This window comes from Leptinotarsa decemlineata, unplaced genomic scaffold, assembly GCF_025532065.1.
Source record: "Leptinotarsa decemlineata unplaced genomic scaffold, Ldec_3_MD MMD2_tig00000035_RagTag_RagTag, whole genome shotgun sequence".
NCBI lineage: Eukaryota > Metazoa > Arthropoda > Insecta > Coleoptera > Chrysomelidae > Leptinotarsa > Leptinotarsa decemlineata.
In genome coordinates this window covers 691,806-718,369 of record NW_027412540.1, presented here as the reverse complement: position 1 = coordinate 718,369, position 26,564 = coordinate 691,806, and the positions used below count along the sequence as shown (strand labels likewise).

The following is a 26,564-nucleotide window of genomic DNA, read 5'->3' as shown; positions in this document are numbered from 1 at the left end:
AGTATATAGCATAATATAAATGAAAGAAATATCAGTTTGAAAAGAATCATCGTAGAGTGCACAATGTCTAAAATAATCGATCAGTTTGGTAGAAAAAGATGGTCATTATGACATGCAAAGAAAAATATTGAAAAATACTAGTGAGCCAATTGACAAGAGTGATAACTTTCGGATAACTTTCACTCGTAAATTTGACAAACTTACAAATGATGTAGATATAAAAATGTATAACATAACAGCGTCTACAAATAAAAAATTTGATTCTATGTCAAACATAACAGCGACTACAATGAAAGAGTATGGAACAGAGAGTTGAAGTTTTGGAGAAAAACCATAAAGTCAGGCCATCAGGTGGACTGGGATATCCAGGACTGGACATTGATCCAAATGTTAGAAAAATAGAACCAAAACCAACAGATGACGTATTAATTGAACCAACATGTTGACTTTACTCCCGCGTTAGGTTAGGTTAATACATACTGTAGGTTAGGGTCATACATACGTTAGTTTAGGTGTTAGGTTAGATTAGGTTGGGTTTATACTTAAGATAGGTTAGGTTAGGTTAGATTAGGTTAGGTTGGGTTAATACATACTGTAGGTTAGGGTCATACATACGTTAGGTTAGGTGTTAGGTTAGGTTAGGTTATTATTTACGGTAGGTTAGCTTCACACATACGTAAGGTTAGGTGTTAGGTTAGGCTAGGTTAGGTTCATACATACCTTAGGTTGGGTGTTAGGTTAGGCTAAGGTATGTTCATACATACGTCAGGTTGGGTGTTAGGTTAGGCTAAGGTAGGTTCACACATACGTTAGGTTAGGTGTTCGGTTAGATGTTAGGTTGGGAATGAATGGTGGAAGTATTCCGCGCGCGCGAAGCGCGTTTACTAGAGGCCAGAGGTCCCACCTACCAGGGGCCGGAGGCCCCACCCGCCTGGAGCGGAGCCCAGGCAGTGGGCGTGGCCCGAAAGCCCCCCCCCGTCGCGTCACCCACTTTTCAGAGAGGCCGCCCACCTTCCCGAAGCCCCGCCCCCTTCCCGAAACCCCGCCCCGCCCCCAACTCCCAACACTTGCGCATGCACACCCCTACCCTCAACGCGCAAGTGCGCTCCCACCATTTTCCCACCACTCGCGCATTGATGTCGATACCCTTCGGAGAGCATTCCACAACAATCAGTACGACAAGTCATCTCATCGAGAGCAGTCCACTCCAGTATAGCGCAGTACATTCTAGTGACCAACTTGAATTTTGAATAAGTTAACAATGTTATTTTTTTTATATCAACTAACTTTGTATTATTTTTCATTTTCAGAATGGCAACCAATACCCAGGAGACAAATAATGCTGTGGCATCCATCATGCCGGTGTCCAGTTACCAGGAGAAGGCAGCCACTTCGGGGCCGGTGACCAGTGATCAGGCAGTCACTTCGGGGCCGGTGACCAGTGACCAGGCAACCACTTCGCGAGTTAGGTGCAGATCTACCAGCCCGGACTCATTCGAGGAGGAGGAGGAAGTCAGGGCTGTGAAGAAGGTTTGCCAACGACCTGCAGCGAGGCTTGGTCCTATTCCTAAGTACCGAGCTACTTGCAATAGGACTAATCCTTATGCAGGTAGTTGGTCGACCTCTCGTAAGAGGGCCTCTACACCACCAGCAGCAGCACTGGAAACTCCGAAAGCGTCTTCTCCGGAGTTAGTCATATTGACTCCGTTGGTGGCGACACCGGCGGATCCTGAGGTGTTGGTTCCACAAGTGCGACAGCCTATCGGAGAGGTGAGTAAAAAGATGAATACTTTACTACAGAGGTGCAAAGAAATAGAACATGCTGCCCGATCTAGTGAGGCCGCGTTGGCTAACATGAACCGCCTAAAGGGTGAAAAGGTGAATCTATGATCTTCCTGATGATTTCGCAGAACGAGTAGAACAAGGTATTCAGGAGGAGTTTGAGATGGCTGTTGACGATAACAATCTAGATGATTATGCGGATGATGTGATCAGTATATCATCTGATTCAGATGATTATGACCACGAAGACATCATGAGTATATCATCTGATTCAGATGACTATGAGGATGATATCATTAGAATATCATCTGATTCAAATGACGATACCATAATTATTGTTTCTGATGATGAGGAGCGTTAGTCCATATCACAGCCCTTTTCAGGGCTACAATTAAAGACTGAAACAATAAAAAAAAATAGCTCTTTTCTGAGCTATCATTATACTTCCAAACAGAAACAGGTTCATACCATTGTTAACATTATGTTAACATTATAGTCTCAAACAAAATGTATGTATGTAAAAGTATTCATCATTATATGCATACAATGAATGACAAAATGCCAACTTCAACTTTCATTTGAAGTAGTATTCATCACATGCATAGATATTCAATGACTATCAAATTCCAAATTTCGACTTTTCAGTCAAAGTAGTAATTTATTTGTGATATAATGTATAGATATTCAAATACTAACAAATTTCCAACTGAGACTTTTTAATTGTCAAACTATTCATTTGTCATATAATCTATGAATACTGATACAACTAACTAATGTTTGTGTGAATAATGTAGCCCTGAAAAGGGCTATTGTTTTTTTTTTGACCAATAGGTCCAGGGTTATTCTGCCACAGGTTTCACATTATTGCATATTACGCAAGCTGATACTCTCATGAAATTCGTAAGCGGTCTTTCACATGCCTCATACCAATATTGACCCATCTCCATCATTTAGACCGTATCGTGGATATTAACGTGTTGATACCAGCCACTGTTATTGTTCCTTATTGAATAAAATCGGAAACAGCACCAACATAACTTTTTTATGCTGCCATCAATCGTTTCGATCTGCACATGCGCATTCATCAAGCAATATAAATCGGCAGGATCTTTCAAGGTATCGGTGATGTTGAGCATTCGGTGACCGATTCTCAAAGCGCTATCACCTTCAGATGAATCTGCTACAACCCCTTCATCTTCACCTCCACCATCCACGACTAGCTCAACGACCATGTCTTCATCTTCATCGCTCTCAGCCTCAATTTCAACTTCGTTGACTTCAAGGTCAATCTCCACTTCATCGACTCCAACACCTTCTTCAACTCCAACACCTTCTTCAACTATCACTTCCCCTAGCGGAATGTTGACATCCTCATCATCTGTCTCGTCTATCCAATTATCAGTATCAATAGCAGACATTCTGTTTAATGCAGCAACTATTTTTTGAGTATTCATCTTAACGTTTTCTCACAGATGCAGAGTGAATGAATGAACTCTAGGTTTGCAAGTCGACTCATATAGGTAGTGGTGGTAGTGCGACTACCACTTGACTCGTTTAGAGTGGAAGACAAGGAGATAAATAGAGATCGTCGGTATAGGAGAGAGCATTCAGAGTTTCTGTAAGTCATCTCATAATGTTTATAATCGAATTAGTAAAATGCCGTTTCCAAAAGAGTGGAATGAAAAACCAAAAGTGTGTGTCTACCCAATGATGATTGCAGGGGCTATTGTGTGCTACTTTTGCCAAATGAGTAGACCTAAGGATTCAATCAATCCATGTACTGGTATGTGTAGTGATTGTGTGTCGCGGATTCAACTATCGCCTCCTTCTCATCCGCCGAAGCGAACAAAATCGGATTATCGTCAACAACAGTTACAGTGTCTGAAGTGTTCCGAACCTATAATATTTAATAATATAGGTATCTGTAGAAATATTTGTGGTACCTGTGCTGCCGTTCCAGCTCCACTGCAACGTTGTTTGCGTTGTGATACATATTCCATGAATTGTTGGAATCATGTATGCAATACATGTAGAAGTACTTGGGATCTGTGTGAGAAGGTTGGTTAACTCTACCCAAATTAGAGAATTAATTTTTTTAATGTTGGTGTCTGACGCATGAGCAACAAATATTGAGGAATAGAGTCAAAGAACGTTCCACATCTACAGAGACATATTAATATTTTTTATTATCGTTATTGTCCTCTATTATTAATAAATATATATATATATATATATATATATATATATATATATATATATATATATTGAGTTTATTTGTATTTTTTTCTCAAATTCAAAAATGCATGCATGCAACACAAAGTTTTCCTCTTAAATGACTAAGATTGTTACATGCGTGAATAGTTCAGTGAAAGAGCGCATGTGCCAGTTGATGAAAGAGCGCATGCGCTAGTTTATTTTCTTCTATAAATGGTGAGGTCTCAGTAACATCATCACCTATGCCGCTATTGATTGCTGAAGATGGTTCACCACTTGTTGATATCGATCAGACTGATTTTGAAAATATTCCAGTATTACATTTATCGAGCCAAGATTCGATGAATGATTTTGATATTAACGACTTAGTTAACTTTGCAGATGTGCCGGAACCAAATGAGCAAATTATTATTGAAAAACCTATCGTTTCGCAATCATCATCACTCAAACACTCTTCATCTACCATTCCTCTTGGTGTTGACAAGAAATCTAGAACAATCAAGAGGAAGGTTACTAATGCATCTTCATCGATTGTCACTGACTTTAAAGAAAAGAAAGAATCCAAAAGTGTTGTGCGACAGAAAAAACCCGCAACGAAAAGTGACAGATCGAAGAGGAAGCCGAAAGGTACTCCTAAAGAAATGGAGAGTTATTTGAAAGCTGAACCGCTATCTTCTTTCAGTCCACTCCATCGGTTTGGAGAAATGAAACGGAAAGCAAAATGCCGTCTTGTAAAGGCACATATGACTATTGCTGAACTTGAAAAGAGTGAGCGAGCTATTAATGCTAATAATGAAACTCTTGAAGCATTAGATGCCAAGATTGCATTAGAGAAGGTTGAATTGGCTAGAATGTCTAAAGATGCTGATGAACTCCGTTCAAAAATTGGTAAAGATAATCAATTCCATCAACGTTCGAAAATGCAAGCTCAGGCTGAGCTTGAGGAGTCGACTAAGCTTTATGAGACGGCATTATCAGTGAGAGATAATTGGCGAAAAGAGTTGGATACTGCATTTCAAAGTGATGGCGATCAGTTTTGGGAATGATAATGTGTTTTCAATATCGTGAGTTGAAAAATATAAGCGGGAATGGAGTATACAATTAATTTGGTTTGGTATACACAGAACGTTGCGAATGGCTGGGGAAACATTGGGGCACTATTAGATACATTTGAACCATAATTGATTCATCAATCCAAGAATTTTGTTCGCTAGGAAGGCCTAACCACTTTACAAATATTTTATTTTTTCCTCTCTTCAACACATTCTCAATCAGATATACGTCAGGATTCTCGGTTCGTAATAACTCTTCTTCGTAAAAACATCCTCTAATCGGTTGTTCATTCATATCTTCAAGATCATAAGTCGTTGGGGTGGTTTTATTAATTTTAACAATCTTGAAGAGCTCCGTGGTAAGACTTTTCAAAAATATTTTTGTATTTGCTTATACGTACAATATCATTCAATTGGAATTTGGGTTTACTTTGTTTTCCTCCTATTCCATTGATACCTTTAAATTTCAATTTTGTTGTTGAATCAACATTGATGGGTGGCATACATATTGTACGATGAACTTTATTGTTACATCTACTAGTTATAATTGGAAGAATATCAAGCCAGTTGTGGTGACCTCTCATCGAAAATTCCTTGTACAGTCATGCCTTTATTGTACGAATCACTCTTTCTGCTATAGCTGCCTTCTTTGTGCTGAAAGTTGGATAATGAATGATTTTATATTCTCGCATGAGAGATGAGAAGCTTCTATTGAAAAATTCTTTCCCTTGATCGCTTTGTATATGTTTGGGGGATAATTTGGCTTCCTTCGGTACATATTTCATTGCATTTGTTATTGTACTATCTGTTTTATCTTTAACTGGCACAGTCCACAGATATTTTGAGTAACAATCAATTACTACAAGAATATATCGGTGTGCTTTATTACTTTTTGAATAAGGTTGTAGTTCAGCTAGATCTATTTGCCATAGATCTGCAAAACCTTTGATGGTGGTTATTCTTCTACGAAAATTACGTCTTGCAGGTCTATGTAATTCAATAACAACTTGTCGTTTGATATCACTTATTTCATTCGTCATTCTATTTCAATATGATTAAAGAGGAAAAAAGTGATAATGTTACTGCACTGAATGATGATGTGACAGTGATCATTACTTATAGATATATATTAATATATCATACCTTCTTCACATAATTCTTCAATTATTGAAATTATTTCATTATCATGTCCGGTATGTCCAGCTGACTTTGAAGCTACCAATAGTCGCAGGCGAGCAACTAACTGTTTCGGTGAATTCCAGTACACATAATACACAGGTTTAGAATTATATATTTTCTCCATTTTCACTCGTTTGAGTGCTCCACCAATTTTACTTCTACTTCTTATTGGATATTGTCGTGAGTCTAATAGAGGTTTGATAATTTCACGAAATTTTTTAGAATTTGTATTTTTAAAACCACTCTTCAGATGATATTGTTTATATGGAACATTCGTTATTTTTAATATTTTGGAATATACTTGACGAGTTTCTTCATTATCAACATCTTGTGGATTCTTCTAAAAGATCATATCATACAATTCTGGAGTACCTGCGCATTCATATTTTTTGACTTTATTAGCATCCCAAAATGAAATGTTTCCATCTTTGAAATGCACCACTAGACTTCCCATTTTCAGCTTTTGTGTAATAGGATCCATACGTACGCCAAATGTTCCATCATATGCTGGATTTCTAGATTTTACATTATTCAAATGTTCCATCAAAACATCTTCACCACTTTCATTCATATCAGGTAAGGTGTCAGGATCCGAGGAATCTATGTGGGACGATCATGGTGTTTCGAATAGAGTTGTTCTCATATCGTTTTGAAGTGTGCTCGTGTCACTATTCACAGATGATACACTAGCAAAAGATTGTTTTCTTCCTATTGGAGTACTCATGGGATAATTTGAAGTAGATTGAACAGTTCCATGATTTGGTGATAACACTGGTGATTTAGAAGTAGCGTTTGATGATGAAACATTCAATGGTTTCATTATGGGCTCATACAATTTTTCAAGTGTCGTACGATTTTCAATATTATCATTCTTGATAGAGTTGAATTTCTGCCTGACAGATTCTGTTGTCTCTACTAGTTGACGTTTCAAATTCATTTCATTGTTTTTATTTTCAGAATCGTTTTATGTATTCATATTGCCCTTTTTCAAATTATAGCTTAATTCGCTGATGAAGTGACCTCTACAATATTCAGTGATCGAATAAGTTCCAAAAACAAGATCATGGGTATATAAAACTATCGAATCCTTTGCGATATCTACCTTCATCTATTTTTCTATCCTTATCAATGACTAGAAATCCATATTGGTCCTCCCAGCATTTAACACACATCAATTGGAATTGTTTGAATGTTACATCGGGTGAAACATGATCTGAATAAATGTGATGTAAATTCGTCTCATCTTGTTTGAACATTATAATGAAATTGGTATTGTCACGCACTAACTGTTTGGGTACCCGTGAATATGTCTGTGCTATGACGCCCCATTGAGAAATATGATCTAATAATATCTTGTTTTTCACATATCACATCATCGAAAATGAAAACAGAATTAGGCTTAGCGTCGGAGGGTTCCACTATTTCTGCATTATTGCTGAATGTATAAAAACATTATCCTTTCATAGGTTCCAAAACACTTCGCAATTACTGATATTCAGGTTTATTGAGTGATTTCGAATAGAGATACACATTTCACAATCTCAGTTCTTATGGATGTGTTAATAGTGATATCATTGCATTCGTCTTTCTACAATTTGAAGGTCCTATAATGAGTCCTCGAACTGATGATGGAAGTAGTGGACCATGTCTGAATACCCTTTGTCCATTCAATCCACACCCAAATTTCTCATCTAGATTATCTACAGCAAACTCTTCTTTCTGTTTCACAATGCGCATCGTGCCGTGGTTGGAGACTATATAAATGTTATTATCTTATTCATTTCAATGTGTACCATACGGACGTATTGAAAGTGATCGTAAAATTAAAAGAGGTTTTGGTTTTGTTAATGATTTAATGAACAAACTTCCTTTCGAATTACATCTACCCGGAGGTTATCAATACTGTGGACTGGGTTCGAAATTGAAACAACGTTTAGCTCGTAACGATCCTGAAATCAATAAATTAGATATTGAATGCAAAAAATACGATATTCAATATTCTAAGCATCCATCCGATCTTGCAGCGAGACATTTAGCCGACAAAGAACTTGAATACAGCGCTTGGGATAGGGTTAAATCGAAGGACGCGAGTATTGGGGAAAGAGCAGCTGCATTACTTGTCACCAACATTATGAAAGCGAAAAGACATATGGGCATGGGTTGTAGTACCAATAAGAAAAAATGTAAGAGGAAACAAACGAAGAAAAATAAAATTAAAAAAGTTGCATTTGGTGCTGGGATAGTCGATAAAGTGCGAAATGTATTGAAGAAAGCTGGTGGGAATCAATTTGTGACGCATAATAGCAAAAAGCGATCACTGTGGCATTGTAGGCAGCACGTAAATACCTCAAAGCTGCCGGTGGAAAGAAGAAAATCCGCACACCACGCATAATTCCTGTTCCCAACATCGGTGGACTTTTACCATTGATACCAATTTTTGCTAGACTATCCGCACTAGGAAGTTTGGCGGGAGCCGCTTCCATTAAAGACGCAGCAGAGCGGCTTTAATGGCAGCCAATCGTCACAATGAAACCATGGAGGCTGTAGCATTAGGCAAACGCGGAAGTGGAATATATCTCAAACCATACCGTGAAGGTTTAGGACTATATTTAAAACCATACAAAGCCACAAACAAAAGAAAAAACTAATTGAATCCCTACCACAGAGACCTCTTACTGATCTCGATCTCAGTTATTATGCACAAAAACTAAACATTTCACATTTTCGTGGTGTTTTTATGCGTGATAGATTACCATCTACAGGTCCAAAACAAAACGAGACAGCTATTGTTAATTTAGATGGAATAAGTGGACCAGGAATACATTGGGTGGCATATAAAAAATGTGGTAAAGAAGTCGCATATTTCGATAGTTTTGGAGATCTACCCCCACCATTGGAATTGACTCGATTCTTTCGAAAATGTTCGAATGTAAAAATCAAATATAACTATGATCGACAACAGAAATTTAATACAGTTCTCTGTGGTCACTTGTGCTTGCAGTTTCTCTCTAAATAATTTTCCAAATAAAAATGAATTCAACACCAAAACTGGATCGGAAGGCTATCAAGGGAATGGGGTTTTCACTTAGAATGTTTTCAAAATATGGTACCTTGAAAAAAATGGATAAAGTGATGCTTGCAAATATGCCTAAGGAAGTGATACTTGCATGTGTTGCACATGAGATTGCATATGTTTGGGAAAAGTTGTCTAAGCATCTGCAAGATGACATCGATATAATGAAACATACATATTGTTATGAGCACCACCACGATCAAAATTCATATTCGGATGTTAATGATGGTCCTATACCTCGAAAATCTATGTGTTGTATTTGTAATATAGAGGATGTGAATATTGGTATCAATAAAAATGATACTTATTACAATACAACACATTCCAAAAAGTGTAAATTGTCTCAAATGTGCTGTTGCTGTGTACAATAATGAATTGAAATGTGTTTCAAAATATTCATCAGTCATGTCACGAAAGTTCGAGCTACAAGCTATGGGGACAAGTGTCTTGAATGCGGATTTTTCTCTACCAATTGAATTGGATAGGAACAGTCGTTATGGATTAGGACTTTTGGGATTCTATGGATGCAATACAATCAATAATATAATAACTTAGTTAGTTTTAGAATCAGTAATGACAACTCATCGATACCCCAAAAGTTGACAATTGAAATTCCATGTGGTGCTTACGAAATAGAAGAGATCAATGCCGTCATACAGAAACATATCATGTTCAGATTGTTTCATGATAAAAAACCAAATGATGTCGTTGCAGATGATATTTTCTTTCTACACGCCAATAATAATACATTCAAATGTGAAATGCGATCCAAATATGAAATTGATGTGACACATCCAAATTCTATAGCAGAAATGATGGGGTTCGCTCATGGAATATTTCCACCAAATCAGATACATGAATCATCATTACCAATAAACATTACAACTGTGAGACTTATCCGCTTAGATTGCAATATAATATTTGGTTCATATATAAATGGTGAAGAATTCCACATTCTTTTCTCATTCGATATTGATGTTGAACCTGGCTACAAACTTACTAAAAACCACACAGTAATATATATATATGCCTGACAGTCCAGAAGGTCGTCAATTGATTCACAACATTACAGTGCGTATTTTGGATGGAAAAAATAACCTTATCGGTTTTGGAAGTGAAGAAGAGATTTTCATTATTTTGGAATTGAAGAAAATCGAAAAACTGTTGTTCTGGGTTTCATTTATAATAGACAAAATCGCATTGAACAATCCCAAACGAGTTGCACTATCAAAAAGAAAGGTGTGCATAAAAAGAAGCTCATTCCACAAGTGTATGCTAAACAGTTTTCACATAACGCTCTGTCTGTGAGTGATCTTGAATTTTTGAAATCGATTGGATTGAAAGTGAGAAAATAACAATGGTGCTCGAAACAAACAGTGAAAAGTTGAATATATTCAATGAACCAGTGCTCGATCATTCTCTCATAACTTTACATGAGCACACATATAAGCCCTATGGATCACCGCTATTCAGGAATTCGGATGAAATCAGAATTGCAATCAATAATCAAGATGTTATACTGGATATTGCCGAGAGCTTCATTTACATAGAAGGTAAATTCACCCCCAAAGATGTAGCGAGAACATGCTATCTCTCGAATAATGCAATTGCATTTCTCTTTGACGAAATTCGTTATGAAATGGGTGGTGAACAAGTGGCTGTTGTTAGAAAACCTGGGATAACATCTACAATGAAAACCATGATATCATTTGGACAATCTCATGCTAACACATTATTGACATCTGGTTGGGGACTTTCACAATTGAAGCAAGATATCTTGTATACAAACAGTCATGTTTTAGTGGAAAACTACCACTGAAATATTTGATGGGTTTTGCTGAAGATTACAACAAAAGTATCTTGAATGCCAAACAGGAATTGATTTTGATTATCGCTCGATCATTCAAAAACTCATATACAGGGTGTCCCTGGACTTCCTCTTTTCCTCTCGGAAATGTATAGATGGGGTCAAAATATCACCAGTACTTCATATAACTTTTTTTCCTAAAATCCTTCGTTACCAAGTAACGGGCCCTCGAAGTTACAAAATGAAAAATGTTTTTCTTTGATAACTTTTCAAGTGAATATTCAAAATCATCCAAATTTTGGTAATTGACTGAACAAATGAATTCCTTCGATGAGCTTTCATGCAGGAGTCAGTTGTTTTGCTACAAAGTCAGGAACGGACTACCCCCGATGGTCCACACCCCAAAACTTTGAAATGACAGATATTTTTCAATATTTTTCAACAAATTAAGGTTACTTGGACAATTTTATGAATAAAAGTACTCGTGTGGAAAGTCGATCGGAGCAACGAGTCTTGAAAAAATGTAGTTTCACTCGACGACATCAAACCCGCTCGTCCACCATTATTTGAAATGAATAATTATCAAAGCAGAAATAATAATGATAACGTTAATTCAACAACATTTATCCTGAGATGTCTACCATTATTCGAAAATATTAGTTTTTAAGGAAAATGGAAATGATAGGTAAAATGTTCATAACGAATTTTTATAATGCAAACACGTTTAACTAACGAAACTCAAGAGCCTCAAGAGCAAACAGAAATGAAAAATCCGCTACAGAAACTGCTCGATATGACCACCTTCTCTCTCTATACATTTTCTTAGTCTGCGAAGACACCCTCTCTGTACTTGAAATAGCATTCCAGGGTCGTTTCGTATGGCTTCACAATGTAATGTTATTCTATTCAACAATGCATCTCTTGTGTGAATAGGTGTGGCGTAAACAAGGCTTTTTAGATGCCCCCACAGGAAGAAATCCAATGGATTTAAATCCGGAGACCGCGATGGCCATGAATATGGCCCACCTCTACCAATCCATCTATTGTGGAAAATATGGTTCAGATGGTCACGCACAATCAAACTAAAATGAGGAGGAGCGCCATCATGCATAAACCACATATCTCTTCGGGTTTGCAATGGAACATGTTCCAAAAGTCCATTCAAATCGTTCTGAATGAACTCCAAATAACGTTCTCCATTCAATCGGTCCTGTAGAACGAATGGTCCTATAAGATGGTTTCCTATGATACCAGCCCAAACATTCACGTTGAATTTCCGTTGGTGTTTGGTTTGCAATTTCCCATGGGGATTTTCTTCGGCCCATATATGGAGATTATGAGAGTTGATAACTCCATCTCTACTGAAACCTGCTTCATCAGTGAATAAAACTCGATTAATAAAAGTCATATCCTCTCTTTGCCTATCCATGAACCAATTGGCATATTCCAGTCGTGCTGGAAAATCTTGAGGTGTCATGGCATGTACCTTCTGGATGTGAAATGGGTGGAGCAGTTGTTCCCTAATTATTCTATGAATAGTGGACTTGGATGTATGGAACTGTTCTGATAGATTTCTGATGCTCATTGAAGGATCATCAGCGACGGCTGATGATCCTTCAATGAGCATCAGAAATATTTTCCTCCAATACGGTACGGTACGTACAGTCCTAGGAGCGCCCTCACCACCTCGTTTTGGCAAAACTGTACCTACAATAATATCGAAATAAAACAACGTGCTCAAATTAATTATCAATTATTACATACCTGTCTCTCTCAAGCTGCGATCGACACGCTCGAATGTTTCTCTTGACGGTACCGTTCGATTGGGAAAATGCTCGAAATACACACGACGAGCTTCTGCAGCATTACAAAATGCTCGTCCATAAAATACATGCATATCTGCATATTCATTGAATGTAAACTGTTCGGCCATATCAAAAAAATTCAAAATATCCTATAGAATATTGACAATACAATGATAGTCATATGACAATGCACCACTCAACAAAACAAAATCGCATTCCAGTTTCTCATTTTTTATCAAAACTTTCTAAAAGGTTTTTTTGTCAACATCTGTGAAAGAAATGGAACATAATTATTCCCTGGATATTTTTCACCTGATCATATGCAGCCGTTTTTGTAGTTCATTCGTTTGCTTTTTATTAGTATAGTAAATATTTTTTCCGATGTGCGTTTTTTCAGCTAAATTTAGATTCGTGTTAAAGAATTTCTCCCATAAAATTATAATTATCAGTGAAACTCCTCAACAGTTTAGCTGTGAAGAAGAATTTGAAACATTCGAATGTTGAGTTTCATGAGATTCAGATAACTGATCAACACGAAACGTGATTATTCCACACGTATTATGTACATACAAAATATGGAATGAATTCAATATTTCATAGTAGAGTAGCTTGTTAGTTTAAAAACACCACGAATCTACAGAACTTGATATTTCTTTTGAAAAAATATCTGCTATCACAATTGTGACTTAAACTTCCATATAGGTACTGTACTTTTTGTTTACGACTTCATTTTAGCATACATTGTATTATTCCTGTTATAAATGTTGTTGAATTAACGTTATCATTATTATTTCTGCTTTGATAATTATTCATTTCAAATAATGGTGGACGAGCGGGTTTGATGTCGTCGAGTAGAACTACATTTTTATCAAGACTCGTTGCTGCGATCGACTTTCCACACGAGTACTTTTATTCATACAATTTTCCAAGTAACCTTATTTTGTTGAAAAGTATTGAAAAATATCTGTCATTTCAAAGTTTTGGGGTGTGGACCATCGGGGGTAGTCCGTTCCTGACTTTGTAGCAAAACAACTGACTCCTGCATGAAAGCTCATCGACGGAATTCATTTGTTTAGTCAATTACCAAAATTTGGATGATTTTGAATATTCACTTGAAAAGTTATCAAAGAAAAACATTTTTCATTTTGTAACTTCGAGGGCCCGTAACTTGATTACGAAGACTTTTAGGAAAAAAAGTTATATGAAGTACTGGTAATATTTTGACCCCATCTATACATTCCCGAGAGGAAAAGAGGAAGTCCAGGGACACCCTGTATATAGGTGAAGTTGATGCTGATTTGGAAATAAATAAAATCGAATGGAAAATAAGACATATTATACCATATGATAAACACAAGCTCAAACTTTTGAGTAGAATAAACAAAAGCGGTCTGAATGCCAAAATCAAGTTGGCGTATCGTATGTGGGACCTCTATGAACTACCATCATTACGTGGGACTTCTTCAGACATATGGGCCATCAAAACAACTAACGCATTAGAAACTCCTCGTTTTGTCATCATCGCATTCCAAAGTACTACCACATCTGAAGATAGAACACAGGATATTACAAAATTCACAACTGCTGATATCAATAGTATTCGAGTATACTTGGATTCTGATAATTATCCATATGAGCGTTGGAATTTGAATTTCGATAAAAAAACTTGATGCTCCTGCTTATTATGCTTTTGAGAGTTTCCAGCGAAGTTATTATGATAAAGATATAAGTGAACCTCTGATGGACATTGGACAATTTAGATAAAATCCACTATTCGTCATCGATTGTTCTCATCAACCGAATGCAACAAAATCATCAACTATTGATATGAAGATTGAGTTTGAGACAAGGAAGACCAAGTTTCCAGACAACACTAAAATATATGCATTAATTTCGCATGATACAGTTTCAACATACAATGCATTGGATGGTTCAGTTCATAGCAGATATTGACACTTTTTTTTTACTCTATCATGTACTGTTTTATGATCTTTTTTTTTTATTTGTAACTGACTTATATCATGTATTGTATTTTATAACATATTTATTGTTTTGTAATCATTTTCTATTGTATTTCATGAGATTTAAATAAATAAAACATTAAAATAATACAAAGTTTTTTATTTGACATCATTTATGATTTACAGGAACATACAGACTATCTAAAATAACTTCTTCCTCATAATCATCATTTTCGCGGCCATCTTCAATTTCCTCTCGATTTTCATCATTCAATTCAAAGTGATGAATAATCCATTCTGGCAAGTATGGTTGGAGGCTATACAGGAATCTTCTCAGGTTCAGTTCAATCATAACCCCACAAAGTTGCCACAGTTCCAATTCATTATCCAAAAATTTGTTACAAACTTCTGCACCACTCCGATAGTTCTCAGCATCACGATGACATAATTCAATTTGTTTTTCATCATAGCATACACTCATATCATAATTGCTTGCATGTTGGGATCCATCACCCAACACCTTCAATTTAAACGACAAATGTTGAACCGATGATTTGAGATCTACAACATCGACCCAATCTTGACTTGCGTACTGCATCCACATCTTTAAATGGTGGAACTGAAATCGAATGAAAAAAACAATGAGCAACCTCCAATTTTTCAGTGATATAATACTCACATTCCCATTTTACTTGTAGTTACAAAGTGAGTGTATTCAACTGAGTTAGTAATGTTTATATTTCCATATAATTATCATCTAATATATGAATATTAATAAAACAATAAGAAATTCATTATAATTACTATTATTATTCAATCATATTGAATTTGACTAGAGTTAGCGTTTTCACACCAAAAAACTTTGTGAGCTATGGCCTAAAGAAATTCACTAAAAATTATTACTATTATTATTCAATCATATTGAATTTGACTAGAGAACGCGTTTTCATTCCAGCAAAACTTTATTGGCTCTGTCCTAAATACATCATCGTATATTTACCACCTGATGAGTTGATACAAGATATATCGTCATCACTGAATTGCAACGAAATACGTTTTGGTAGCCATGTTTTTAATAATTTATCATTGCTCACATCTTGCAAAGTTGATAAAATTGATTTACCAAATCGTGTAGAATAAGTTGACATATTTTTAATTATGTACACTTCATCAATTGTCAATGATGATAAGGCCTTTTGCTCTAGTATTTCAACCTCCTGTACAATCAAATTATTAATTTTATTCAAGTCTTCTTTTGAAACGGACATGATTAAAATATATATGAAAATATAAATAATTTCCAACAGACAAATACACTCATCGTCTTCCTTCTATTACAAACTAAATAACACTCTACCAATTGCTAACTGCTGCAGATATATTCGTCTACTGATTTCATAGTGTGCCAGGCATTTCTTTTATATTAAAGTGCGAGTCACCCCCACCATGAAACCGTGAAAGGTTCACATTGCTAGTTGCTATCCACTAGAGATGCCTGACGTCACAGCCAAGCCCATCTCCAAACTTGATGTGATAACAGTTGCCGGTACGAGCAAGCAGTAGTCGTTGCGCTTTCGGAGAGGGCAGACGTTTGCACAGTCCTCGCCCGCCTGCGTGTCACCATCATTAGCGAGGGTAGGGCGCTGCGTTACGTCACATCATTCACTGCTTCGAGAGCGACACGAACAAGCAGTTGTCGTTGCGCTCTCGGAGAGGACAGACGTTAGCATAGTCCTCGCCCGCCTGCGTGTCACCATTGATGGTGAGTCTGGGGCGATGCGTTACGTCACATCCTTCACTACATCAAGGGAGGTGAGAGCAGACCGATGAATACGCATTACTCTGCCACACGTCGTGGAGTGAACATGTCGCTCTCTTGAACTAACTTGGTGCCCTAACACCGATGGAGCATTCATTACTTGGAGGATCTTCGAAGTATGCAGACGTATGTTTGTACATAGACAAACAAGCACATGATGAAACCCTGTACCGTGCATTCTCTTACACACACACACATACACACACAAAATCTCATATGAAAAAAAAATCTGAACGATCCATGCACCAGACACTTCAATGTCACAACGCCTTGAATTCACTGCACAACAAAAAAAAGCAAATAACACGTCGTATTGATGGGGGGAGGATTAGAACCGGGAAAAAATTTCTGAACGATCCATACACCACACCCTTCAAGGTCACACATTCACTTCACCGAACAACAACCAATAAAAAAGCAATTGATACATCATAGTGGTGGGGGGAGGGTTAGAACCGGCTCAAATCTCCTACTCATGCCGGGAATGAAAGTGGTTTCGTACCTAACGCTTTGCTTCTGTCGGCCAAAAATATAAAAGATTTGTCTGTTGATTACCACGAAGATATGACTGCGGCTTTATTCAAAACCTGGTTCAGTGAGCAGCTTCTCCCAAATATTCCTCCAAACTCGGTTATTGTTATGAATAACGCTTCGTATCATTCTCGGTTATTGACTACAAAACCAAACAAGAACACAAAAAAGCAGATATTGTTGATTTCATGTGAAATCATGACATGGAAATACCCGAAAAGATTCCAACGAAAAAGGTATTACTGGCGACCATAAAACAACGTAATTTCAAAAAAGAGTATATTATTGATTCAATGTGTCAAAAACGTGGTCATATTCTGTTAAAATATTGTTATGTTGGTAATTTCCAGACAAAAGTTTATGTTGGTAATAGTGAGTGAACAAAAAATGGAGAAGAAGAGAACAATAAAGTTACTTTTGGTGGTTAGTAATTTTTGGCTCAACATTTAAGCCTGATTGCTTCTTCAAAGATCAAAGTAAAACTAACAATGAAAAAGTGGCTTTCCTAACTGAAACCACTCTTGGTTCAAACAATGAAGAAATGGCCTGTTCAACTCAAACTGCTCTTGCAGCTGTTAACAATGACTCATGTCTTCCTGCAAGATTTGAAGATTATGTAATGCTTGCTGAGGAATCTCCTATTACCTATGAAGACTGTATGAAGAGTGACCATCGTGCAGAATGGATAAATGCCATTAATGAAGATAAAGAATGTCTGAAACGAAACCAAACTTGGGATCTTGTCAACCCACAAGAAGCCAAAGAAAAAGAAATAGTTACTAGTAGGTGGCTATGGTGGCTATGGTCATCTCAAAACAAAACTCGTTGCAAGAGGATGCTAGCAGAAAATTGGACTTGATTACAAATACATTTTTAGTTCTATCATACATGCTAACTCTCTCAGAATACTTTTGGCTATCGCTGCAACTGAAGATTTAGAAATGATGTCATTTGAAATAAAGTCAGCTTTCCTGTATGGTGATTTACAACAAGTCATATACATGCATTTGCCTGAAGATTTTGAAACAGGTGGAAAAATTTGCAAGTTGAAAAAGGCACTTTATGGTCTAAAGCAAGCACCTCAATAATGGTTCGAACGTTTAACTGATTTTCTCAAGAAAGAGGGGCTTTTCCAGCTAACTCCTGATCAATGTGTGTTCAAATCGAATAAAAACAAATTATTTGTTGGTATTCATCTGGATGATGGTATTGTGATTGGTGATAAGTCTGAAATTGTGAAGCTCATGAATGAGTTGAAGCAAACTGTTGATACCAAAGTTAATGAAAGCCCTGAAATTTATCAAGAAAACTCAAGAAGAAATCCTTGTCCATCAAGCAAATTATGTGAATCATGTGCTGAACCTCTACAGTATGAAATCAGCCAAACCTACAAAAACCCCTATATATAATCAAGATGACAAGAATTTCTCCAGAAGCAAATCTGATTTTCCCTATCAAGAAGCTGTGGGATGTTTATTGTATCTTTCCTGTAAAACTCGCCCTGATATCTGCTATGCTGTCAATTATGCTAGTAGACACTGCAAAAATCCTTCGCAATAAGACATTTTGAATGTGAAGAGAACTTTGCGTTATCTAAATGGATCGAAAGAAGATGGTCTCTTGTATTCAAACAAGGGTGAAAAATATAATCTACAAGTGTACTGTAGCGCTGATCATGCTGGTGATGTCGCTTATAGAAAAAGTACCTCTGGAATTATAATACTGTATGGTAATGCCCCAATTGCATGGGTGTCTAAGAAACAAACTTGTGTCGCTCAACATTCTACAAAAGCTGAGTATATTGCTGCAGCGCAATGCTGCCAACAGATGAAATTTATTAAATCTTTACTTGAAGAGATGGTGTCTACTGAAATTTCTATCAAACTATTTTTTGATAATACCAGCTGTATCGAAATGATCAAGGCGAATCAACTGACAAGGAAATGTATTTTCATTGATGTCAAATATCATTTTGTGAAAGATGAGTACAAGAAGGGACTGTTCTCGATTGAATATTGCCCAACAAAAGGGAATATCTCGGATATCATGACCGAGCCTCTGCAAAATCCTCAATTTGAATATCTCGAGAATAAATGTATGTACTTAAAATAAAACAAATATTGTGAACCAAAGTACTGAGACTTATGTTCTTAATAAACTTAGCCTGAGTGTAAGTTGTGTCATGTAACCAAATATTGTGACATGTTTTTTTTCTAAATTTTTTAATCTTTCAACATTTACTCACTAAAATTAATTTTTGCCCTGTCCATTGCGGGAGTGTGTTAAAATATTGTTATGTTGGCAATGTTCAGACAAAAATTTACGTTGGTAATAGTGTGTAAACAAAAAATGGAGAAGAAGAGAACAATAAAGTTACTTTTGGTTGTTAGTAATTTTTGACTCAACATTTAAGCCTGAAACTAAAGCGATTAATTGAAAATAAGTAAGAGAAACTGAATATTCGTAACAGGTTATGCCAAATATCACTGTTTGTTATAAATTTGTCAAGATAAGTGATTTACAAGACACCTATTGATACGTCGACCCAAGCGGTCCATTGTGACAAAGAAACGGTGATGTCCAACGATGATGCTGCTCTCATCAATTTTCCAAGACTGTCAAATGCTGAATCATATCGGCACTGGAACTTTGATATGATGCTTTTACTTAAGACTAAGAAATTGTGGAACATTGTGCAATGATACAAGAGCACAAAGCCTCATCTCCAGAACTGTTGATAAAACAGAAGTCCCACATCCTTACTTGTGAAACCTCGAAAGAAATGTACGACACATTGCAATCAGTCACCGACTTTGAATGCTATAGTGCGTGACAATATAAGGCGAGTGGTGAATGAAGTAGGTAATAGTGATGTGTGGAAGAACTGTGTGGCCCATGTTATAAAAGAAGAGAACAAATATTATGTGCAAAGTTCCATAAGTCCGATCGTTATTCAACCCGATGATGATTCCACCTTATCCGAATATAGCGAAGAAGAATTTTGATTTTTTTAGCAATTATTATTTTGTAAATATTTGTTTTACTAGAATTCGGTGTAATTATTTGTGTTTTCATTGTTTTTTAAAGTTTTTGACTCGGAAATCAACTACTTCAAATTTATAAGTTTTTCATAATTACCCATGGTGGAAAAATTCAGTATAGATAACTTTTTCATGGAGTGATCAATTGCTATGATTGTAAGAATAAGTAACTGAAAAACTACCACTGAAAAATAATATACCGACGTCTAAGTCGAAACTACTGGCTACTGGCTACTGGCTGGTTTTGTCAACAAAACGTACTGACCTAGCTCGTAATGAAATAGTTTGTATCTTTTGAATAATACTGGTTTGCTTATAGACTGATCTAGTTAGGAGTATATTATATTTATCAAGCCTAATCGGTCCCAAAGTCTCTTTATATTTGCAGAAAAAAGAATAATTCCAAAAGCAAGAATGTAAATTGGCCGCGTGTCTGTTGACCAATAAAAATGATCGTGTCTAGAGCGGAGTTGCCAAGTGTATTCGTTTTTAATATCCAATCACAGATCTGATGACCCAATTTGACAGACGCCATTTTTGTTGTTATTTTTGTCAACTCTGTGTGAATACAACTGTTACAATTATATAATTGAAAAAGGTTTCTTTGTTGAAGGTAGATCTCGGCGAGTACCTATTTTGCTGCATACTCCGTGTCATCAGTTTACATTCCGAAAAATATTTTTCAAGTTATTTTTGGATTGATATGTTCTGGAGTAATTCTACATATTTTTGCTTCTCTTTTAAGTCACCATACTGCTCCTTGGCCGAGATAAAATAAAAATTGAATCAAAACTTTTCATCCTTCGATAAAAGACAAAGTCTGAAATGAATGTCATATAAATAAAACGGACCTACTAAATATACCACCTACCGTTTCAATTTTTCATTCTTCATTTCGGTACCAAAGTATTGCAAATTTTTCAAGTGAAATTCATCGATCATTTCAAAATCGAGTCATAAAATCATAGTTTAGGTAAATATTTTGTGATCTATCGACTTTGTTTACTGATTTTAGATATAGAATTTATTTGCAAACATGATTCTTCGTGTACATTTTATTTCATGTGAACAATTTTTTATTAATTGAAACGTTAACGGGTTCATATACACTTCCTTAATTAAATTGATAATTATAGGCTCCATAAATTTTACGATTTGGCAATTTTAATTATTTCTATTTTTCCTGTTGGTCAACCGAACAAGAAGTGAGAATAGGGCCGTGACGTCACCCTACCACATTTGATTTTTAATAATTAATTACGGGAAAACAACGGTACTCAGAGAGATAAAACAAAGTGCACTGTTTTTCAATTTGAAATTTCTATCAAGTGAACTATAAACCATTCATATGAATGCATTAGGACTATGAAGTTAAAACCTAGCGAATGAACTTCAAATTGCTTCAGACTATTGACAACTACCCATATTTTCAATTCATATGAATGATAGTGACATTCCTGCTATTCTTTCTTTGTCATTTGTAGGCTGAAGAACATGACAGGTCTTTCTGCTTTCCAGCGGATTTCCACCAACACCAACTTTGGATGTATCGGTGTGTAGCCCATTTCTGCTGTACTGTCGTGAAATGCCAAATCGGGTCTCATTATCTAGAGATCCTTCAGAGTTTCTAATGCTGTGTTATGCTCTTCTTACCATTGCAACTCCCCTTCTTCCTTAGCCAGGGCTATTAATGGTCGAGTAATCATTAAAGATCATTCAAATAGCTAGTTTACCCTAGGAAATATCTTAGGCCAACTTCTATCTGCATTCATTTTCCTTGAATTAGACTTAAGAACAACATCCTCTCGTATTTTGTGTCTAGATTCTCCAAGCTCCTTCAAAAAATGACATATCCAGTGAAGTATTATCAAATAAAGCTGGCCGATACTTGATAAAAATTCATGTTTCTTAGCGGCAACTTCGTCTGCGGGCAACTCCAAATGTTCTTGGGACACGAGACTCTGCTTTTCGCTCAACCGAGTCTCTCGCATGCTAGCCTTCCTGTTGAACCTTGTGGCTTTTTATTCGAGATTCTCTTGTCGAATCAGTTCCTCTCTGAGTGCTAGTTCTCTCTCGTGCTTGACCTTCTCCAACCGCTGTTTATATTCGATATCATCTTTGGGCGTGTAGGGACAATGGTTGTTCACCGTAATTTTTGACTGCATCATGAACCACAGGATCTTCAAGTTGCCTTGAGTGGCTTCTCCACGATGTAGTAATTGTTGAACTGACCCAATGGTCCATGCACGCCCACTAGTTGGCGAACTCCCTGTCACCAAAAGTTTGAATGATACTTTCGATCCAGGCCGGCAAGTCAGTGACTTGTACTCCTTGATTATCCTATCATTTCTACATCAAAATTTACTTCTAATTACTGAACGATTTCTGCTTTAACGGTTTACAAAATTGCTCCACGTTTCCCACTATACAGTACTTGCTCAAATAGTAACGATTCTTTAATGATTGAAATCTTCTCACACAAAAGTCAATAAAATATTCTTGTATAGCCAAGCGGCTTTGAAAGCACTTGGCGCTCACCAACGTTCAAGTTAGTAGTGAAGTGCCGATAATACTATCCTCATAAAAAAATACTTAGCAAACTGTCCCTGGTCTGAATTCCTGATCCTAATGACCTGAAACCTGTTGACTCTTCTGTAAAGGAGTGTGCTACAGAAGCAGACAACTGATTTTACAACGAGATTTACTAAACGAATACTGAATACCTGGACTCAAGGCATTTATACATTATCCGGAGAATGTTTCCAAACAATTGCTAGATTGAAGCTGTGGTTGAAATGCATATTTGTAATTGAAGTTTGATTCTATTGTTTCCTTTGAAGAAGAGAACCATGGTTACCTATAGGGGTGAAATATATTGCTGACCCCATCCATTTGCATTCCAATCCAATTATTCTGAAACTTCACTTCATTGCTATTCAGAAATGGAAATCTGGAAACGAACTTCGTCACTGCAATTGCTAGTGCCATTATAGTTCTGAATTCTATTGATTCCAAATTCATCACCACTTTTCGAAACAGGTACTATTGATAAAGTACATAACTCTGGATGATCTCCACGAGACATCTTATCTCGTCAAACAAAACTCATCATGGCTTATTGAACCTTCCTTCAAGGTTGGAATCCATTTCTCACATTTGGATTGTAATCCGTCTCTTTCATTCGAGTTCTAATCCATCTCCGTCGTTGGAGTTGAAATTCATCTCTGCTTTTGAGATTGAGATAGATCATTGCTTCAAAGTGGGGTTTATCGTCCTTGGACTAGAATAGCTAAATTTATCGATGGCTTTGTTTTAATAATTTTCTGTTTTTGATTGGGTATGTTTGGTATGCGCTTGACTTTGTAAAGTATGCAACGTAATTTTTCAACTATGTGGTCTATGTGCTGGTTCCATCTGAGAATGCTGTCTAAAATTATTCCGAAATATTTAATTTTCTTTGTGGGTATGATGACTTCTTCCGTATTGGAGATTTTGATGTCATATTCTAGTATAGAGTTGTCATAACTACTGAATGGTACGTAATAGGTTTTCTCAAAGTTAATGGATGAGAGCCTGTGGTCAAACCACAATTCGATTTGATGAAGGTCATGTTCTAATTTCTGTTTCAAAATAAACCAGTTTACGTCTTCGCAAAACAAGACAGTATCATCTACAAAACTCAGGATGTTGGAGTTGATGTCTTGTAGAAAAAGGTTGTTCAAGTAAAAATTGAATAGAATTGGTTCTAACACCGTCCCCTGGGGCACACCACATGTAATAATTTCCTCTCCACTTATATGATAGCCCACTTTAACCCTTTGCTCTCTGTTATAACGACAACTTTTGAAAATATTATTCGTTATACCTCTAATTCCCATATCGTCCAGAAGATTCAGTAAAATAGAGTGGTCGACGGTGTCGAAAGCTTTCCTGAGATCTATGAAAACAGCAATAGAGGGTTTCGATTCATCCAAACATGAATAAATTTGCTGTGTTAGTTTTTTTATTGGGTCTTGGGTGGATATATTCTCAGAAGCCGTGTTGTGATTCTGACAACAACTGGTATTTCTCAAGAAACAAATTCAATCTCTTTTAAATAACCTTTTCGAGAACTTTAGCAAGACTAGTTAGGAGAGAGATTGGTCTTTAGTTTGCTACATCAGTTTTTTCTACACTTTTATATATAGGCGTTATAACAGCCATTTCGAGAACTGGGAGAAAACATCCCTGCTCTAATGACATATTCACATATTGAATCATTATAGCCAGGCGACCTTTTATTTCTGAGTTGTGATATAATATATTTTTTATCTCATTTCCAGTTGTAGTTTGTAGAAAAATGGAGTGGTTACATATACTCTTCCTTTCGGAATAGTCTGAATTTATATTTACATTTCGCGCCAAATCTCCACCTAGAGAAATGAAATACCTAATTGTTGAATCTATTTTCTAATTCAACCGGGTCCTTGACGAGTTCGTTATTGTTTGCTTTTATCAAGTTAATAGGTGTAGGATCTTGGTCGGTTGATATTTCATTAACAGTTTGCCACATTTTTTTCAATCATTACCCCCATTTTCAAGATAATTCCTATAGTATTGATTTTTTATTTCCCTGTGTGCGTATCTAATAGTTTCTTTTGAGTCTGATATTCTGAAATACAACTCCAGTCAGCACCCTCCATAGGTAGTAAATCCTGAACAGTCTACTTATTCCGTCGCGAATGTTTGTGAGGTGTCTCCTTCAATTGTGTGGAGACTTCTGTATCTGTACAGCAGAGAGGGTGAGTGTACACCCTTCCGAGGAGTTGTACTTCTAGGTCATCGTCCATTCTGTCCTTTCCAGGAAGGTGGACAGGTCTCTAGGAGACATCTCCTATATATTCGCAGGGGTAGACCAAGACTCTTTGGCAACCTTGAGGTGTCTCACGGTGGCCTCCGCGAAGGTTTTGGAAGGTGCAATGACATTACTGTCATTGCACCCATATCGTTCCAAAGTTCCTCGTATATTGGTGGTATGGAACTGAGATGTATTTATCTTGGTTTTTGTCCTTTCTGAAAGTCACGATTTCGTTCATTCTCAACCTAAACTTCCTTTTTCTTCATTATGTCTTCTACAATACCCCGTTAGTGGCTGCTATTTCTTGTATTGTACGTCTCTCTTCCTTTCTTTCAGCACAAACGTGCTGGGTTGGATTTTTTAGTGCATCGTCTTTTGACCCTCTAACACATGATAGGTTCACAAAAGAAAGACATACAATACAGGAAATAGCAGCCATTTACGGTTTCTCGAGGGGTATTGTAGATGACATAACAAGGAAGAAGAAGTTTAGTTTAAGAATGAACGAAATCTTAACTCCCAGAAAGGACAAAAACCAAGATAAATACATCTCAGTTCCATACCACCAATATACGAGGAACTTTGGAAAGATTTTCAGGGAACTAGGTATGAAGGTGGTTTTTAAAACAAGTCATACACTACAGAGCCTCTTGGGAAGTCCAAAAGACAAAGTTGAGAATTCGGAAAATTCTGGAATTTACGAAATTGAATGTAAGGGCTGCGATGCAAATTATTATGGACAGACAAAAAGATCTATTAAAGTAAGATATAAAAAACACATAGCACACTTAAAATATGGAAGACCTGAAAAATCAGCAGTCGCCCATCATATTTTGCAACAAAACCATTCCATAGATTTCACTTCATTAAGATTAGTTAGACAAGTTAACAACAATAGGCAACTAGATGCCTATGAGAGTGTGAAAATTAGTAAACACAATAATATTATGAATAACGATGACGTTAATACCAAAGAGCATACTATATAGCTTGTATAGAAAAATTTGACAAGAAAGCCAAATATCTTCAGTGAATTCCTTGATTTCTTTGCGTTTCTCTCGAGGGGTGTGAAAATGTAGAGAATAAATCAATCGTAATTTTTATGAATTTCGAATTTCATTGGAGGATCGGCAAAACGTACCTCTCGCAATTTGTAGGACAACGTGGGTGGAATTATATAATTCTTAACTAACCGACCAAATAAAATTTAGCTCTTGTGTTGGGCGTCTCATTCAAATGAAGCTACTCAGGAAAACTCAACTTGATAGTAATTATTTTCACATCTGGTATTTGTACTACAATTTGGAGTATCGGACCAGAAAAACGTACGTACGTAGGACAATGTGGGTGTTAAATTATATAAATATTAACTAACTGACCAAATAAAATTCAGCTGGTTAGTAATTATATTTGATTCTTTGTAAATAGTACATGTTGCAAAGGGGAGACCTCTTTGATCAAAT

At 36.4% G+C, this 26,564-nt stretch overlaps 1 protein-coding gene across 1 annotated transcript in view; it reads left to right on the top strand.

Moving 5' to 3' along the window:
- Nucleotides 1-1,305: 1,305 nt before the first annotated feature.
- The window catches only part of LOC141480948 (uncharacterized), a 76,699-nt gene continuing 51,440 nt past the window's right edge, over nucleotides 1,306-26,564 (top strand). The window contains exon 1 of the mRNA XM_074171693.1: nucleotides 1,306-1,770. Within this exon, the coding sequence (XP_074027794.1) occupies nucleotides 1,312-1,770 (459 nt within the window). The 5' untranslated portion in view covers nucleotides 1,306-1,311. The remainder of the gene's footprint in view (nucleotides 1,771-26,564) is intronic.